This window comes from Pogona vitticeps, chromosome 2, assembly GCF_051106095.1.
Source record: "Pogona vitticeps strain Pit_001003342236 chromosome 2, PviZW2.1, whole genome shotgun sequence".
Taxonomy (NCBI): Eukaryota; Metazoa; Chordata; class Lepidosauria; order Squamata; family Agamidae; genus Pogona; species Pogona vitticeps.
The window spans coordinates 91,615,952-91,634,882 of NC_135784.1; the positions used below are offsets into that span (position 1 = coordinate 91,615,952).

The 18,931-nt window shown below is 40.2% G+C and overlaps 1 protein-coding gene across 2 annotated transcripts in view; it reads left to right on the top strand.

Moving 5' to 3' along the window:
• The window catches only part of FAM114A2 (family with sequence similarity 114 member A2), a 26,145-nt gene extending 11,429 nt beyond the window's left edge, over positions 1-14,716 (top strand). For both annotated transcript variants that reach the window (XM_072990033.2, XM_078385614.1), the window contains exons 5-14: positions 357-469; positions 1,348-1,482; positions 1,671-1,829; positions 2,269-2,392; positions 4,387-4,466; positions 6,390-6,518; positions 7,169-7,308; positions 9,499-9,571; positions 12,124-12,177; positions 12,810-14,716. In XM_072990033.2, the coding sequence (XP_072846134.2) occupies positions 357-469; positions 1,348-1,482; positions 1,671-1,829; positions 2,269-2,392; positions 4,387-4,466; positions 6,390-6,518; positions 7,169-7,308; positions 9,499-9,571; positions 12,124-12,177; positions 12,810-12,911 (1,109 nt within the window). In that variant the 3' untranslated portion in view covers positions 12,912-14,716. The remainder of the gene's footprint in view (positions 1-356; positions 470-1,347; positions 1,483-1,670; positions 1,830-2,268; positions 2,393-4,386; positions 4,467-6,389; positions 6,519-7,168; positions 7,309-9,498; positions 9,572-12,123; positions 12,178-12,809) is intronic.
• Positions 14,717-18,931: the final 4,215 nt, after the last annotated feature.

Below are 18,931 nucleotides of genomic sequence, written 5' to 3' on the forward strand. Positions count from 1 at the left end.
TCATCAAAGAGGCTCAGACATTGTTGTAAACTTGTACAGGATCCTGTGGTATAGTTGCCTCAGAAAGGTTTCTCCTTATGCTCAGTCTCTGCTGTGTGTGCCATTACTGATTCTAACCCAGGGAAAAATGCATGTCTTGTATCGTAAGATTGTATGCGCTCCTACTGGCTGGTAGCCAGATCATGTTCCCCAAGGGGCTTTGGGCTTGTTTGGGAATAGCACCTCCCAAATGGTGCACACTCTTGCAAAAGTAGAGTCCTAAACCACATATTTTGAACCATGTGACCCCCAGATTCTGTTTTTGTTTGGACAACTGCAGTTTGTAATTCTTAAACCCCATTATCTTTTTTTAAAAGAAAATCAAAATTCTGAAGAAAGCAGCAATGACAAAGGAGAGACTGAAAATTCTTCACCTGTTAGTGGTGCATTTGGAATGTTTTCTACCATCTCTGCTGCTGTTCAGACCACAGTGAGTGAGATTAAAACGGGAATATAGTAATACTGTCTTAGCTTATTATCTGGTAGCCTTTATTCTGTTGTTTCTTCATGCTGAAGTTGCTTCACAACTGGTCATTAAGTGTTTAATCATTTACATAGTGCCGTGTATTATTTATGACAATTAATAAGTAATCTGTTGTTTATTGGTAAGAAGTCTGGAGCCTGTTTATGTTAGGAAAAATATCAAATCAAAGGATCTGAATAGTAATAGACATTTTAGCCTTCAGATACAAGATATGGTAAAGGTATTACGGTACTTACTAAAGAAGGATTTCCCGTTACATTTTAAATACTTCAATGCCAATGTGATTTCTTTAATCTCTGTTTGATGTTTAAATATGTTTAGTTGTCAAAGAGCTAAAGGAAAACACATAAGCAGTAGCAAAAGATGTGCCATTTGATACTTTGTGGAATGTGCTAACAATTCATTAGATACTAATGTTCAGGCGGTAGGACTGGCCAAAATTTTATATCATTTTCAGAATAAAAACCCTAATGAAGTCCACTTCAACTCATATACTGTATAATCAAACCCTTAAAAAATTCAACATGTAAGCTGCTAAAATAAAAAATAAGATATAAATAGACAAAGATTAGCTAAAAGCACATTACACTTTAATTAGCCAAATACATGCTAGAATAAATAAAAATGTATAGATTGTCCCACTGCCAAGGGAGGCTAAGCTCTTTCTTGTATTCTTCACCTATCTCTTACCTCCTGCTCATAGTGATAAACAAAATCTATCCTGAACTTTGAGTATTTGCTTCCCAGAACTTTCAGTAAGTCACTGTGTTTCATGATAAGCTTATGCTTCCTTTAAGTTTAATTTTGATTTTTTGTTTTTATAGGGGAAAACAGTTATTAGTGGAAGTTTAGATGCATTAGAATTCATTGGCAAGAAGACCATGGATGTGATTGCAGAAGGTGACCCTGGGTTTAAGAGAACAAAAGGTTTAATGAACCGAAATTCCACACTTTCTCAGGTACTGGCTTCATATAAACTCCAATACAACAACAAATGCTTTCCCCCCTCATTTCCCCCAGTTAAAAATGTTTAAACCATGCAACTGTGCAGAATGGAGCATCAAATATTCATGTCTTGACCTTTTCCTTTTTTTAATTCATTTTTTTTCTTTCAACAGTTTTAATGCTTCAGTTTTTCTGTTTGTAGATCTTGCGAGAAGCAAAGGAGAGAGAAGAACAGCAGACATTAACCGAGGTTTCCATGGCTACAGAGAAGAAAGCCCATTATGGGCTACTCTTTGATGAGTTTCAGGGTCTTTCTCATCTGGAAGCCTTAGAGATGCTTTCCAGGGAGAGTGAATCAAAGGTAACGGCCTTCAGCAATTTACTTTTTTCTTTTTTACAGCTGTAGAGGAATAAGGATCAGTATCTGTATAAAATTTGAGAGATTGCAAGCACCAATAAATGTAAAAGCAGAGGAAATGGTCTTCTGCTCTCCCCTGTTCTTCCTTTCCTCTTTGTCTAGTGTACTATCAAATAAAAGCTTTCTCGATCTTTGTTGCCCTGACTTGTTCCTCAACTTGGCAATCGAGAGTAAGAAAAAAAAAATCAGTGGAATTGTGAGATATGATGGGTTTGATCCTTCTGTTTCCTTGTGGAGTGGAGACTGTATGCAAACGCTATGCACCCCTTCTCAAAAAGAAAATTCCTTTTGCTAGGCAGTCTGTCATAAGTGCTATTGCCTCAAATTTAACATCAAGTATAAAGCTAGAGGTTGCTTCTGTGGCTTTCTTCCCTTCATTTAGGTGAAGTCAGTTACGAGCACACTCTCTGGAGAGGAGCTAGATATGTTAAAGGCAGAATTGGAACAACTCAAAGAAGCATTTTCCTTAGCTGAATTTTGTGATGATGAAGAGGAAGAAAAAAAAGGTAATTTTGAAAATCCCGTTGTTCAAAAGTACAAAAGGCAGACCTTGAAAAAAACTGAATGGCAAACTAATCTCTTTGTTGATATATGTGCTGTACTGACACATAAAAGGAAGAAAAATGATAATAAGAGCAGGCCTAGTGAGTTGTGTTAGTTGTGCACCTAGCCTTCTGTGTCTGACAGTTGCCAATTCTCTGGAATCTTTGGAAGAATAATTGATTGGCAGAGTCAGGAACTGAGTGATATCTGCACGTGTAATTTTTCTAGGTGAATGCCCTTGCCAAGATTATGAATGCTCATTGACCTCTTGATTAATCATGAGTACTGTTCATTGCTTTTACATTTGTGTCCTCCCGCTTCCTCCAGTAAGTTCTTGATTGAGCACACCGAATTATCTTATTTTTTCCTTCAGAACAAACAACCCTGCAAGGTAGGTTAGGATTCAGTGAGTAGTTAGTTCAAAGTGAATCACTGAACAAAGTGACTCAGTGGACATTTGAGTCCAGTCCTCTCTGCTCCACACCTAAATATGTGCCCATTGTGTGATTTTAGTGCCATCGGGGTTGTATTTGGTGTATGAATTCCTCTAGTTGGATATTGCTTGAGACTCTGGACATAAGTATTCTTGAGTCTGTGATTGTATGCTTAAATGAATAATATTGCAAACTGAGGACACTGCGTTAGAAACTAAGAGGCAAAGGGGACATTTGGACCTCCAGGTGTTGTTCCAGTGAGCACTCAGAGTTGATTTCCTTTAGAATTGATAGGTTTGTTCTCCTTGCAGTCCAGGGGACTCTCAAGAGCCTCCTCCAGCACCACAATTCAAAAGCATCAATTCTTCGGCGGTCTGCTTTCTTTATGGTCCAGCTCTCACTTCCATACATCACTACAGGGAAAACCATAGCTTTGACTATGCGGACCTTTGTCGGCAAAGTGATCTCTGCTTTTTAGGATGCTGTCTTGGTTTCTCATCACTTTCCTCCCAAGAAGCAGGCGTCTTTTAATTTCGTGGCTGCTGTCTCCAGCTGCAGTGATCATGGAGCCCAAGAAAGTAAAATCTGTCACTGCCTCCATATCTTCCCCTTCTATTTCCCAGGAGGTGATGGGACCAGTGGCCATGAGCTTCGTTTTTTTTTATGTTCAGCTTCAGACTGTTTTTTGCACTCTCCTCTTTCACCCTCATTACAAGGTTCCTTAATCCCCCCTCACTTTCTGCCATCAGAGTGGTATCATCTGCATATCGGAGGTCGTTGATATTTCTTCCGGCAATCTTAATTCCGGTTTGGGATTCCTCCAGTCCAGCCTTCTGCATGATGTATTCTGCATATAAGTTGAATAAGCAGGGGACAACTTACAGCCTTGTCGTGCTCCTTTCCCAATTTTGAACCAATCAGTTGTTCCATATCCTGTCCCACATATAGGTTTCTCAGGAGATAGATAAGGTGGTGAGGCACTCCCATTTCTTTAAGGACTTGCCATAGTTTGTTGTGGTCCACACAGTCAAAGGCTTTTGCATAGTCAATGAAGCAGAAGTAGATGTTTTTCTGGAATTCTCTGGCTTTCTCTATAATCCAGCGCATGTTTGCAATTTGGTCTCTAGTTCCTCTGCCCCTTCGGAATCCAGCTTGTACTTCTGGGAGTTCACGGTCCACATACTGCTGAAGCCTACCTTGTAGGATTTTGAGCATAACCTTGCTAGCTTGTGAAATGAGTGCAATTGTACGGTAGTTGGAGCATTCTTTGGCACTGCCTTTCTTTGGGATTGGGATGTAGACTGATCTTTTCCAGTCCTCTGGCCACTGTTGAGTTTTCCAAACTTGCTGGCATATTGAATGTAGCACCTTAACAGCATCATATTTTAAGATTTTAAATAGTTCTACTGGAATACCATCACCTCCACTGGCCTTGTTGTTAGCCAAGCTTTCTAAGGCCCACTTGACTTCACTCTCCAGGATGTCTGACTTACCATTCATACTTTGTGTTCTTTTGCTTTCAGAAGAGGGAGACTTCACAAAAGAAATATCTGACATTTTTTCTCAACTACGTGTCTCTACAAAGCCAGCCAAACTGACCCAAGTGAGTGAGCTTTTTGTCCTTTCTTGGCTTGTTAGTGTTTTCTTTGGAATTGTTGCAACATGGAGGGTAGCATTTCCTAAGCTTTATTCCTCATTAACAGGAACTGGAAGTATTAAGGGGAACTTCGAAAGTTCAAATGTCTGGTACAGTACTGCGAATCTTCTGCTCTTAACAAGATAAACCCCTCAGGTGGTTTCTGTACTTGAATTAGTACACTTTCAAAAGGCCATGAGGGACGTGGTGGTGCTGCGGGCTAAACCACAGAAGCCTGTGCTGCAGGGTCAGAAGACCAGCAGTCGTAAGATCGAATCCACGCGACGGAGTGAGCTGTCACTTGTCCCAGCTCCCGCCAACCTAGTGGTTCGAAAGCATGCAAATGCAAGTAGATAAATAGGGACCACCTCGGTGGGAAGGTAACAGCGTTCCGTGTCTAAGTCGCACTGGCCATGTGACCACGGAAGATTGTCTTCGGACAAAACGCTGGCTCTACGGCTTGGAAAAGGGGATGAGCACTGTCCCCTAGAGTCGAACACGACTGGACAAAAATTGTCAAGGGGAACCTTTACCTTTACCTTACCAAAAGGCCATGGCCTTTTGTTTCCTGAATTTCATTTTTGACATATTGGCTTATTTCTTAGATTTCATGTGGTAAAAGTTTAAAGAGCTGTGAGCTTGAGTAGGCAGATTGAGTTCGTTCTTCAGTGAAATGTGATTACTTTTGCTTTGGATCAACCGTGTTCTCTTTTTCTCTTGCAGTAATTTGCAGAGCCAGTGAGTGGCACTGCATTCCAAAATCAGATTTAAGTTCTTGCTCATCATGAGCCACCTTCTATTTTAATACATTTGGTATTCAGTATGGAGGAGAAATACTTGTTTTAAAAGATGTACTTATAGAATCTTAATCGACCACGTGATTCTAAGAATTCAGATAACCCTTTTTCGAAACTTGTGTCTTCACACGTTTGTTTCTGTATTTATTTTTAAATTATATAAGTGGCCCTAGGATATGCCTCATTAAAGCAAAATAGTTACTAAAAATGAAAGATCAGGAATTTACATTTAGAACTAAATAACATATTCACAACAGTCTCAGACTAAAAACTCAACCACTGATCAGCTGACATCTGGCCAATTAATATAAGTTATTTTCTAACATTTAATTCTCTGTTTTTGATGTTCAGTTTGTGAGTGCTGAGAAGAAAGCACCACCCATTTGTAAGGGATATATGACTGAGCTTGTAGAAGTATGGAAAAACTGTGAGGGGGAAAATCCTAAGGACAGGGGGAGATGCCGCAAAGTGGTACAGTGAGGACTGAACAAGGTGTGGGTTTCAGTAGTAAAGGGGAAATGAAATGGCAGAATCACTGCAACATATTGTTAAAGTCCCATGGGCAAGCTAGTTCCTGACACTTGCTGGAGCATGTTCAAGAAATGGAATCTTGGATGGGGTCATACAGGTAAAAGCAGGCTTCATTCTTGATGACTGAAATCATTGAAGTAATGAGAAGGCTGGTGCCTAAAAAGCACACCTTTATTTCCTCAAGTACTGTAGTTGAATAGTGGGTATTTATTCATGTGAGGAAAAGGGACACTTTTGTTGGAGGGACACATTTACCATTTTCTCTTTCCTTATGAGTGTTTTTTTCCCCTTCTGGAAATAGTCTTAGTGCTTCTCAAAGATTTCCATTCTAGCTTCACTCAGATCTCTAGGGAAGAGAATTACTTTTGCAAAAATATGAGCTTCTTAGTGGTTCATTGAGAAGCTCAGTAGGCCTCTAACTTCTCATTGTCATCTTAAAGGAATGGAAACCATGATTGTTCACTTCACATGTGTGGATGCATTCCATCTGCAGCTTGAATAGAATCATGCTTCCTCTCATTTCATGTAACATGCTGATGTGCCTCTATTTCCTTTTGGACAGGCAAGGAACTCTGCTTGTGACTTGGTTAAAAATCTCAATGTGCAGACTGTACAACCAGGAAGGCAAAAGGAAGGAGACCAGCAGCTGAGTTCAGGGGATTATGAACCAGAGGATAAAAAATCAGTAGAGGTAATAATTTCAACCTGAAGAATATTGCTATGAAATCTAGCAATAGATGGACAGATTATGTTTTCTGTGCATGGCACGTTTGGGTATGGTTGGATGGGAAACTGATATAAAGGTGATCCTCCTCCTCCTCCTCTTCCCATGATGATGATGATGATGATGAAACACCAGGCACCATCAAAATTATAAAAACATTGACTGATATAACAGAAACAAGTTTTAACTAAAAATCTAAGTATCTGTTAAATATCGGCGCATTATGTATGCTCTTCCTGATATTGCCATTTTTTGTAGCTCTGATGATGTGATTTCTGATTCAGTTCTGCAACTGCTTATAGTACTGTGTGAAATTTCTTGATATTGTTCCCAAAGCCCAAGTGACTATGGGGACCACTGAAGTGTGTTTCTTCCAGAGGCGAGATGTTTCGATTGTTAGGTCTCTGTACTCTGTACCTCTGGAATTGCAATGTCAGTGATCCAGACATTTCTTTGTTCTATGACTACTATGTCTGTGTGTTATGACTGTGTATTATGTTTAAGGTGTCTATCCACTTGGATGTGGAAATCCCACAAGATCTTGGCTTCCTCGTTTTCTGAAACCTTCTCTACTTGATCTTCCCATGGTTTTCTGATACTGTTTCCAACCTTTGCAGGATATTCACGCATTTGCTATCAGAAGTCTGGCTGAATTGACAGCTTATTCCATTGAAGTGTTCCATAAAACTGCTGCATTGATTCTTCATGGTCAGAAAGAAGATGTGTTGGCCATAGACCGAGCCAAAGCCCTTTCACAGTAAGACTGATGACTCTTGTCCACATGGTCGTGTAGGGTTCAAATTACAGCATGCTGTGTATTGCCTTTGGTAGGATCTGTTCATGGTTCTCATAATAACACGATTTTAGACCAAACTGTAGTTGGTGCTTAGACCAGGATGTTTTTTTTTCACTGCCCACATCCCAATCAAATGTACTGACATATGCCATATTGTTGAACGAAAGACTGGGCTGCAGTGGACACAGGCTACTTAATACATCTGTAGAGTTTGTCATTGAAAATCATGTCACTGCACCCCACCCCTTGTGCTGATTTTTGAGTTGCATAAACCCAGCACTACTAGCTTTCTGATCCAAATTATTCATCCTCAACAAGATTTTCAAATCCTACTCCCTCCCCTCCAGGGGCGGGGGGGATTTCAAATATATAGCTGAAACCATACAAAGGTAAAAGTTGTTTACATGGGAGGAATTTTTGAAGCAGAGAGAGGGGGGGGCTTGGGAATAGAATAAGAACCCATTTCCATTTTTCAGATCCAAAGTGCCCTTTTCAAAGTGAAACAAAAAGTATTTTCCTGCTATGAAAAGGCCATCAGGGTAGTTTTATCTGTAACAGTCTAATTTGGCCCCGAGTTTGCAGGTAGTGATGGAGAAGTCTAATAGATGAGTCAATACCATGCAAATTCAAGCTGTGACCTTTGAAGTGAATGGGCCTCCTTGACCCTATTTCAGAAGCCATCTGGAAGCAGTCAGTAAAGATCTCTGGGAAAGCAGAACTGTCTCATCTCAGGCAGCAGGATGGAAAGTGGAGAGAGAGAGAGAGAGAGAGAGAGAGAGAGAGAGGAGAAAGGGGCTGAAAGAGAGGAAAGTGGTGGTCCCAAATACTTTTGCTTACGCCCTGTTCACTTCACCTGCTTGTGTCTTGCCTGCTGTCCATGTGCAACCTCGTGCTGCGACAAGCATAAACTTCTGAGGCTTCCGGTATTCCTGCAATTGAAATCATACCCATATGGCCATAGTAATTAGGCCTTCTTGTGATTCCACAGGATCTCAAAGCTGCTTAAAGGGTATCTTTTATGTTTGAGAATAAGGGCTTTAATTTTTCTCCCCACTCAAAAGAGTAATTGGTGGCACATACAGATTTGCCTCCTGAGGAGATAAGAGGTCGGATCTTGGGGATAGTGTATACAAGTTATTTCTGTTCTTTCAGTCATGTGTTGTGAATTTTCTGGGTTGTAAAATCTCAGATGACTGGCATACACTATTTTTACAGAAAGAAACTGGCTAAAATCCAATTACATACACTGGCATAAGTGCAATGGTGTAAATTCCAGTGGTGATTAACTGATAGTTAAGAGTTGTTGCTTCTGTTCCTCTTCATGCTTCAGTTTACCTGACTTGGCACATGATGAGGAATGCAAACACTGATTCTTGAAATAGTAACAGTTCTCTGCTATGATTTACACTGCTGCTCTGATGCCAACGTATGTAAGTAATAAGATTTTGGACATTATACCTAAGCAAAGTTATGGATTGGATAGATCACCTGGTTTATAGCTTGGTAATAATCTGATAAACATAATACTGACAACTTGGTTCTTGTGGGTAGTTCCTATTCTATTTATATGGAAATCCCCTTTTGTTTGTTTATGAATATTTATTGAAAAGTAATACCGTATTTGCCGGTGTATAAGGCGACTGGGTGTATAAGACGGCGCCCCAACATTCCCACTCAGAATGTAGAGTTTGTTATATACTTGCTGTATAAGACTACGCCCCCTTCCGCATGCGTGATTCTGCTTTGGCTGCATCATGGGGAGAGTTCCTTTTGCCCCTTTTGGTTCCTTTTTGGAGGCAGCAGCCATTTTGGAGAGGCGGCAGCCATTTTGGAGAGGCGGCAGCCATGTGGTCGCATCTCAAAATAGCTGCTGTCTCTCTGCTGTTCCGACAGTCAGCTGTTCGGCGCTAGAGTCAGGCTGTTCCCAGGCTAGGAGCTGGGCTCTACTGGGTCTTACTACCAGGTAAGTGACTTCGCTGGGAGATAGGGAGGGTTTGCTAGACATGCACCCGGTGTACAAGACAACCCCCCCCACTTGGAGGCATGTTTTTCAGGGCCAAAAAGTAGTCTTGTACGCCAGCAAATACGGTATATGGAATAAAGTTAAATAAGTTTTATTTACTTGCATGGGTGGCTATTGTTCTTTTGTAGGATGACCATGATGCTGTGTAAAGAACTGTCATCTCTTTCTAAAGACTTTGCTACCTGCTTAACAGCTGCTGGGGTAAGATGTCAAAGTTGAAAGACTTAATAAGAATGATGTAACTACAGTGAACTGCAGGATCTGAAAAAGTGGCCTTCCTTTTATACTGTTTAGAACAGGGGTTTAAAACTTAATTTACCTGGGGGCCGCTAGAGACAGAGTCTGGGTGAGGCTGGGCCGCATCAGATTTTCCGCCAAGCGGAGCAAGAGCCCGAGGAAACCGCCCAGGAGTTTCCTTAGCCGACAGACAGGTGGGCTGGCTGGCAGGCTGCAGTTCTGGATGGAGGGTGCAAGAGGTGCTGTCTTGGGAGAGAGCCGGTGAGCGAGGCAAGGCTTTTTTTTACTCTTGACAGCAGAGGATGTGTGGGCGCTTTGGGGGGCAGGCAAGGCGAGGGCCACAAACTATCATCTGGGGGCCCGCAAATGGCCCCCGGGCCGCATGTTTGAGACCCCTGGTTTAGAATATTGCTGAGTGTGTTTTGTTTTGGTAAAGGAGGAAAACCTATTATCCCTTGTTACTACAGCAGTCTCTCTTCATTTTTTTAAAAAGATGGATGGACGGAAAATCCTCCTTTTGTGAAGTGATGTTTGGCAATGTCAGAAGAATGTGTTCACTATCTTTTTGTATTTCATACTGCCTACTGAAATAGGAGTACTTTTGGTCCTATGTGCTGTATCTGAAGGCTGCAACATTGTTGTTATGTGCCATTGAGTTGCCCCAGCTCATGGCGACTCCATAAATGAGTGCTGTCCAGTTGTCTTCAACTGCCCTGCTCAGCTCTTGCAAACTCAAGCCTATGGCTTCCTTTAGGGAGCCAGTCCATTTTGTGTTTTGTCTTACTCTTTCCTGCTGTCTTCTACCTTTCCCAGCATTATAGTTTTTTTTTCTGAGAATTCTCCCTTCTCATAATATACCTGAGGTAGCACAGCCTCAATTTCAAAATTTTTGCATCCAGGGATAATTTATGCTTGAAATGATCTATTTTTAAATAAGTTTTTCCTGTCAGCTTTTTAACTGCCCAGCTTTCACACCCCATACATGGTGATCGGAAATACAAGAGCATGGATGATCTTGGTCTCCACTGAAACCGCCTTATATTTTATGATCTTTTCCAATTCTTTCACTACTGCCCTTCCAAGTATTAGTCTTCTTCTGATTTCTTGGCTGAAGTCTCCATTTGGATTGATGGTTGAACCAAGGTATACAAAATCTCTGACTTCTTTCAATTTCTTCATTGCCAGTGTTGAAGTTGTGTAGTTCTTCTGTAGTTGTGATTTAATGTTCAACTAGAGTCCTGCTTTCGCACTTTCTTCTTTCACTTCCATCAAAAGTAATTTTAAGTTGTTGCTGCTTTCTGCTGGTAAGATGGTGGCATCTGCATATCTTAAATTATTGATGCTTCTTCCACCAGTTTTCACTCCTCTTTCACTGGAGTCTAGGCTGGCTTTCCATATGATAAGTTCTGCATACAGATTGAAAAAATACGGAGATAAAATGCACCTTTGTCTAACACTTTTGCCTATAGGAAACCACTCTGTCTCTCCATATTCTGTCATAACAATAGCTTCTTGTTCACAGTAGAGATTGCACATCTGGACAATCAAGTGCTGAGGCACACATTTCTTTCAGAACAACCCATAGTTTCTCAGTTCTACACAGTCAAAGGTTTTACTGTAGTCTTTAAAGCATAGACTGATCTTCTGAAATTCTTTGGTACTGTCCAGTAGCCAGCAGATATTTGCAACCTAAAGCGCCTCTTCCTTTCAGAATTAAGCTTGAACATCAGGCATTTTTCAATTCGTATAAGGTAAAAATCTTTGATGCAACACATTGAACCTCACTTTGCTTGCATGGGATATTAAAGTAATGGTCCTATAGTTACCACATTCCTACACATCTCTTTTCTTAGGGATTAGAATGTATTTTGAGCATTTCCAGGCTACTGTTGCAAAAATGCTGATCTTGGAAACAGGATTGCAGGGGGTCAAGAAGGACTTTTATATTCTCTTCTCCAACAGTTTCAAAAGCCAGGAAACAACATTTCGCCCTCTGTAGCTCCAGCTAGCTAGTTGAATTGCAGGGAAGGTGGGCCAAGTCCTGTTGACATTTGTGGGCCACACAAGGAATGATTGAGTGCTGCATGTGGTGGTGGAGAAACAGTGTGTGTGCTCCTGTGGAATTGCTGCCCCTCCTCCATTTTCCTTCCTTCCTCTGAAGCTTGTGGTGACTGAATGTTATGGATCTCCTGTTTTCAGGAACAATTTTTCCTCTAGTTAGCCCTCTTAATAAATGTGGTTTATGCTGACACACTCTCTTTCTCTAACAGCTCAGCTGGGGGACTGTGATCCTGCTGTGTATGTAGCATGCTCTTTATAGGCAGTGCTTCTTCAGAACTGCATGCTCAGACCGTATCAGATGAATTATGATTTAAAAATGAATGGGATAAATTCTGATATAAATCAGTGGAACTGTCCTGAATTACTTTTAAGACTAAAAGTCAAATTTTATTCAGTCTTCTTTCTTTTTTTGTTATCAGCTTTTAAATGCAACCTAAAATATATGACTTTTTCAGGTGGAAGAGAAGGCAGATGTCCTTAACCCTTTAATCACTGGAGTATTTTTGGAGGTAAGTTGTAATACACTTGCAAGTGTAGATTTTTACTGAATATGGTTCTGTCTGAAATGACCAACTGATTATTTATTATGAGTGAAAGGAGAAATACAAGTTGAAGGATTCGGTATGGCTGTTATACTGAGCCTCTGGTTCATGTTACACAACTGATAGCATGTTTCTAGACCCTCATTCCTCAGTGAGTCATTTGATGTGATGCCCTTACAAAGTAGATTAGGTGTAGAGTGGAGGAAGTAATTAAAAAAAATCTGGAGATAACATAACAGGTTGTCCTATAAAACTTTAACTTGGATTAAAAAATAAATCTGTGACTTCCACATCATCCTTAGTCTCTAGATTCTGTTGTAACTTTGATAGACTTCATGAATAAGGTATAAAGTATATACATGGTTTGTCAAAAAGAAATATGGATAGGTGTGGCTTTCAATCAGTGTGCATACAGTAGGCCCATGTTCCCTACGCACCTATTGCTACATAAGCTCCCACTAACCTGTTCAGGTGTTCAGTTTGGGGAGAGATGTTGAGACGGTGTGAAATCTATCTGATGCCAACCCCTGGGGTTACTTAAGTATTCTGCATTCAAAGGGAAGCTCTCACATGACTGTCCTCTTTGTCCTTGTTTATAGGCTTCAAACAGCACTTCTTATATCCAAGATGCATTCCAACTGCTGCTGCCAGTTCTACAGATCTCACATATCCAGACTCAGACAGAACTAACACAGCAATAAATGACTTCAACAGTACCACAGTCTTCCTAAATGATATTCTCTGGTTCCACGAAACAATAGGAGCATGTTAAAGAGATACAAACTTTGATTTGTAGCTTTTCATTGACTGGTAATGTTGCTCAATGGCCATGAATTAACTGCCCGAGTTTGTGAAGAGGGGAAAAAATCTAGATAACACAGCAAGTTTAAAATATGGGGTGGCTTTTTCACTGTGCCAAATAACATTCTGTCTATTGTTGCTGCATACGCTGCAGTATGAAAATATGCTACTATATTCTTTCACAGGAAGATAAATGAATAAAGGACTGAGAGGGCTGTATGACTGTAATGATGGCATCAGACCGTAGATGAATAATTGGAGTTAGTAACTGTAGTAAGGGGTACTATATAAACTCTGAATGGTTGCCTCAGGTTAAATATGAATTGGTTTAGGATGATGTTACTGCAAAAAGAAGATATTTAGCAGTCTCAGGACAATAATTTTTCTGTCATGTTAATTTCTCAATGACCTGAGGATTCAAAAGAAGAAACTCAAGAAGACTTTTAGAGTTGCCATCCTGCGCATAGTTATATGGGAATAAGCTTTGTTAAACACAGTATGACCTCCCAAGTAAACATGCATAAAGTTATGCTTCTGCCTGTTTAAACATTTGGTTAAAAGCCTGGTTGACCTCCTATTGTCCTAATGTTGTCTTTCTCTGTTAATGAAAACATGGAGATAAATGAGGAATTCTAAAATCTCTTTTGGATGATACTATATCCAAGATGAAAGGAATCCTGTGGGCACACTTTTGTGGATAGAGCAGAAGCTCAAACCTGAGCTGTCTGACACATTTTCAGTGTTCTAGCTGTCAGGAATAAATAAACAGTAGCTCAGAGAGAATTGCCTCAATTTAAAGATTTAATTCAGGACTATTTTGGTTATAGAAAGGTAAGATAGGAAGAGTTGATGCAGTGTTTTATCCATGTTAGCCTTGCTCCAAGTGTTTGAAAATTCCTGCTGAGAAGAGAATGATACAGAACTGGACTCCCTGATGCAGACTTGCTTCTTCAAGCAACTTTTAGAACACTATTATTTGTCCTCTTTGATAGAATTGTTACTTTGCACTTTTAATAATTTTTGTACCACTGTGAATGGGCTGTGTTCCCCTGCCCCTTGTGCATGTTATCCTTCAAAACGAGTTCCAGTCTCTGTGATTCCATTTCCTTTCTGCTTTTTTTCCAGGTAGAGTAAGGCTGGGGAACAAGTGGCACTCCAGATGTTGTTGGACTCCAATTCCCATCAGCCTCAGTTAGCCCTAACCAAAGATCAGGTGGAATGCGAGTAGTAGTTCATCAGCATCTGGAGAGCTGTAAGTTCTCTCCCTGAACTGAGGTGTGAAATAGTGCTTGAACAGTAGGGACAAAAGAGTTGGGATAGAGATGAATTCCATGTTTCTTGTCATTTTAAAACAATGACTGAACTCGCTGTTCAGGTGTGTTGTAATACTTCAGCTATTACAAACTTTTTAAAACCTTCATACTCTACTTTTTAAAAAAGTATATACCTGCTAAATTTGTTCAATAGCATACTCTTATTAAGAAAATGTTGTCAGATTAACACACTTAAGAGTGACAACAGACATGTTCAGTTTTGTATATCAGGGCAAAAATCTTTTCTTTGGCTTTAGATATATGATCTATTATTTTACATAGGTTCTTTTTCTAGTGAGGAATCTATTTTGCATATGTGTGATATTTTTGAAATGTGCACTATATTACAGAATTTCAGCAATGTAATAAAGAAAAACATTCTCTTTAACAAATAAGCTGTCTATTCTCTGTCTATAGGCTGAAATGCAGCTATTCCAGACCCTATTACTAAAGGATGCATTAATCTTCTCAAGCATTGCTCTAAAACAGAATTCCTTTTGTCTTTGAGCTGTCTAGCTACTAAGCCTTCCTACGAGATTTGTGGTTTGATGCCCACTGGGAAAGCCAAGGGCACTGCCTGCCATCTCAGTAACGGGGCTGCAGCTTTAGAATGGTTCTATAGCCTGGTACAAACAGATAATACCGTTCTGTATTGGCCAAGACTTCTGTAGTACAAAGACTTAAGGAGAAGGAACTGGGTAAAATGGATTAGATACGCTCCTGCTCCTCAGTGTAGCAATTAGCAGATGTGGCAGGGGCTTTGGAAAAATAACAGAAACTAGGAGACAGGTAAATGTGCTGCATTGCCTTTGTAAGTTTATAACTTTATACAGTGGTGTCTCGCTTAACGATTTTAATTGGTTCTGGAAAAAACATCGCTATGGGAAAACATCGCTAAGCGAAACGCGTTTTCCCATAGAGATGCATTGAAAACCGGATAATCCGTTCCAATGGGAACGGATTGCCATCCTTAAGCAAAAATCGCCATAGGAAACATCGCTAAGCAAAACGCGGTTCCCCCATTGGAATGCATTGAAACCTTTTCAGTGCATTTCAATGGGGGAGAAAAAAAATCACCAAAAATTCAAAAAGAGTCAGAACAAAGCCAAATTTGGTTAACAAAGGGTTTATTAAGTGCACTAATGATTTCAAGCACTCTAAACCCTTTTTAAACAATTTAACACCTTTTAAAAATAGTGAAAACGGAGCTGTCAAAAACATCGCTAAGCGAAACAGGGGAACCTAAACTGTCATTGCTAAGCGAAGCAAGGTCCGGAACATCGCTATGCGAAATTTCCCCATTGGAAACATTGCTAAACGGAACGCAAGATCACTCCTAAAACCTCATCGCTAAGCGAATACATCGTTAAACGAGGCAATCGCTAAGCGAGGCACCACTGTAGTTGGTTTATAAAGTCCACAACAAGGTTCCTGTGTGAATTTTAAAACAAAAACTTCTCAAAAATTTTGCAGATTTCTTCATAAATGTCATAGAATGTGAGATTGAGAGAAAGCTGAATGGAAGCAGAGACAAGGCTTACAGGCTTATTCATGCAGGCAAAGGGATTTGAGTACCTTCTGCATAAAAATTAAGGTTTTAATCCCTATGTAGTCGTCTTGTGTTTGTGATGCTATGGTAGCGTTGTTAAGCTGTTTTGCCAGCTCTTTACCTTAAACAGCTATGTGGTAAGCAGATACAGCATGGCCTTCCCCATATGGGGAATACCCATATGTTGGCCAGTTCGAATGGTTGGGGCTTTGTTAATTCTGGCATTGCTGAGGGGGTGAGGGACTGGCAAGCTTAAATTTGTGTAACTGAATTCATGCTTATACTTGTCCTGCCTCCATTTCCTTCCCTTGCCTCTGCTGTTTCCCTGCATACAAAGCATAGACTTGTACTTTTGTACTCTTGCGAAACATAATTACACACACTGGTGGGACTATACAACAAAAGTCAGTCATTATGACCAAGATTCAGAGTTCCTCTGAGACAGAATCTGCTTTCCTACTGGGCGGACGTTGGGCATGTTTTTTTTATCACTGAAACTTCCTTCTTCCTGCAGCTTTCTGTGCCACTTTAAAAGCTGTAGGAACAGATATGTCTAGAACAGTATGGAAAGTAGCACTGAGGCGTAAAGGGGGAATTAGTGTAAAAGTGCCTTCCCTCATCTTCCACCAAGAGCCTCACTAGCTATGATTCTGATTCCAGCTAACAGACGAGGTAATGCACCCTTCAGAGAAGAAGGCTGTGTATTTCAATGTGAGTTTGCCTCAGTCAACCTTTGTCAAATTAGCTTGCTTGTTATATGTAATTGGTCATCCTGGGAGATGGTCCAGTTTTGTTTGCATATCTTAATGTCTCAGACAAGGAGCACTGAAAGATTTGCATTTGCATGTCTGAAGATATATTAATAGAAGAAATACACATTTGATTTCAGGTGTGATCCGACTCCCAAATTTCTTTCACAAATGAGAGTATTACTTCTGTTTTTGGAAGGGGCAGTCTGTCTCCTCATATGGATGATGATAATCTGCAGCATGGTTTAACATCACAGTTTTAAACGCTGGTTTTATTATTTCCAATTTATGAAGCTCTGAGTGTCAAGATTGATGGGCCAGTGGAACACAAAACCCTAGCATGAGGAGCAGCTACAAAAGAAAATGTCATTCCACCTGTGACATGCCACCTGAGGAATTCCTGGCACCTACAAGATGCCCTTTCCAATGCCAGATGAAAACCTTTTAAAGAATTTATTTCATGTTACTTCTGTTTGGCTTATTTCAGCTTGAGTTTATTCAACTTGCCTTTTCTTTGTTTTCTGATCTGTTTTATATTTTATTTATGTTTTTCATTTTTATGCCACTGAGAGGATGCAGTTTACTGGTTAACTTGAAAAATGTACCAAATAAAGTAAAAAATTAAAAAATAAAGTAGCATAGCAGTAATAATAGCAGGTGACATACCCAGACCTCTGGGTAAGGGGAAATTGCAGGAATGGGAGTGCATATACATGATTATGGAGACAAGTATTTACATTATGTCTGCATATTTTGTGTAAGCTAATTTCTGTTTCAGAGGTGGGATAAAAATCAAATATACAAGTGCTTAAGTCTAAACTCTATGTTTCACTAATAATTTCAGCAAGACATCCCTCCCTTCTCCTCCCCAACCCCTCTCATCACCTGAGAACTGGAGGGTTATCAGGTCCTATACGTATGTTTTTGAGGGTGCACAGAGAGGTTGCAGTGGGGAGTGTTATTTCCACGCAGTTGTGCTATAAACTGCTGGTGGGATCCACTGCTCATAAATATTAAGAAACAAAACAGAACAACACCAAAAAATTTTTTTAAAAAAAAGACATTGTGGTACCTTAAAGTCTAACTACTGTATTTTAATGTAAACTTTTGTGGAACTAACCCATTTCATCAGACAGGAATGAAAAATATAGAGACTACATGGTAAAGTGTTTGTGCAAGGCTCTAAAAGGGGCAGTGGCGTTTGGTTGCATTTCACACCTAATCATGATTTAAGGACCCCTATGTGGTATTTTTGACCAAACTCCGGGAGGCAGTGGAAGACAGGAGGGCCTAGCGTGCTCTGGTCCAGGGGGTCACGAAGAGTCGGACACGACTAAACGACTAAACAACAGCAACAATGTGGTAATTTAGTTCTTTTGAAGGTTAATTTTGTAAACAGCCATAATGATTAAAAGAAACAACAGCAAAAGCAACGTGGTAATACAGTACAGAGAATTTTAACTTTAACTTTGAGCCTTGTTCTGAAAAAGTGGGTTTGCTTAGTTGTGAAGGAAAATAACTTTACATAACAACATAATACAGTATCACATGTGTTAGCGGCTTAAGAAACCTTGGATAATGTTTAATCCATAATATTGAATCCATAAATACATAAGGGCATAGGAAGCTGTTACATGCAGATCAGACAGTTGGCTTCATCTAATCTAGCATTATTGACGCAGACAGGCAGGAGCCGTTCAGTGTTTCAGGCGGAATTCCTTCCTAGACCCGCCTAACCAGTCTTGGTGCATAGGTGGGTCTTATTGATGGATGGGTGTGCGTGCCCGCTATACAAAGAAAAGGAAAAGGGAGTTGTGCATGCCTGATGGGATTTTGTGCTTTGCCACCTTTGCAACCGTGGGCAAGCTGCACAATCCCAGAGCACCACCAGAAATGAGGAGTGGCAAACCACTTCTGAGTACTTCATGCCTAGAAACATCTGAATTGTGGATTGCCATAGGCTGCAATAGTCTTGATGCAATGCAAAATTAATTAACTCATTAATTAGGACCATTTAAAGGAATGGGTATTACGGTATATTAGCATGAACATACAAGTCCCCACTCGTTTGAGTGGGTCTCTAGTTGAGATGAAAACTGCAATACTCCCAACCCATGTTTCCATTCCATCAGTGGCAGGCAGGGTATTCCACTGGCCAGAAAGGACGGGTGAGCATTTCTTCTGCCTTCCCCCAACCGCAATAGAGCCAAATTCAGCCATTTCTTTTTCTAAACAAAACCAAACCACCATTTCTTGTTTTGTTTTGTTTAAGGAGACATTGCTGAATTTTGGATATATTGAGGGGGTGA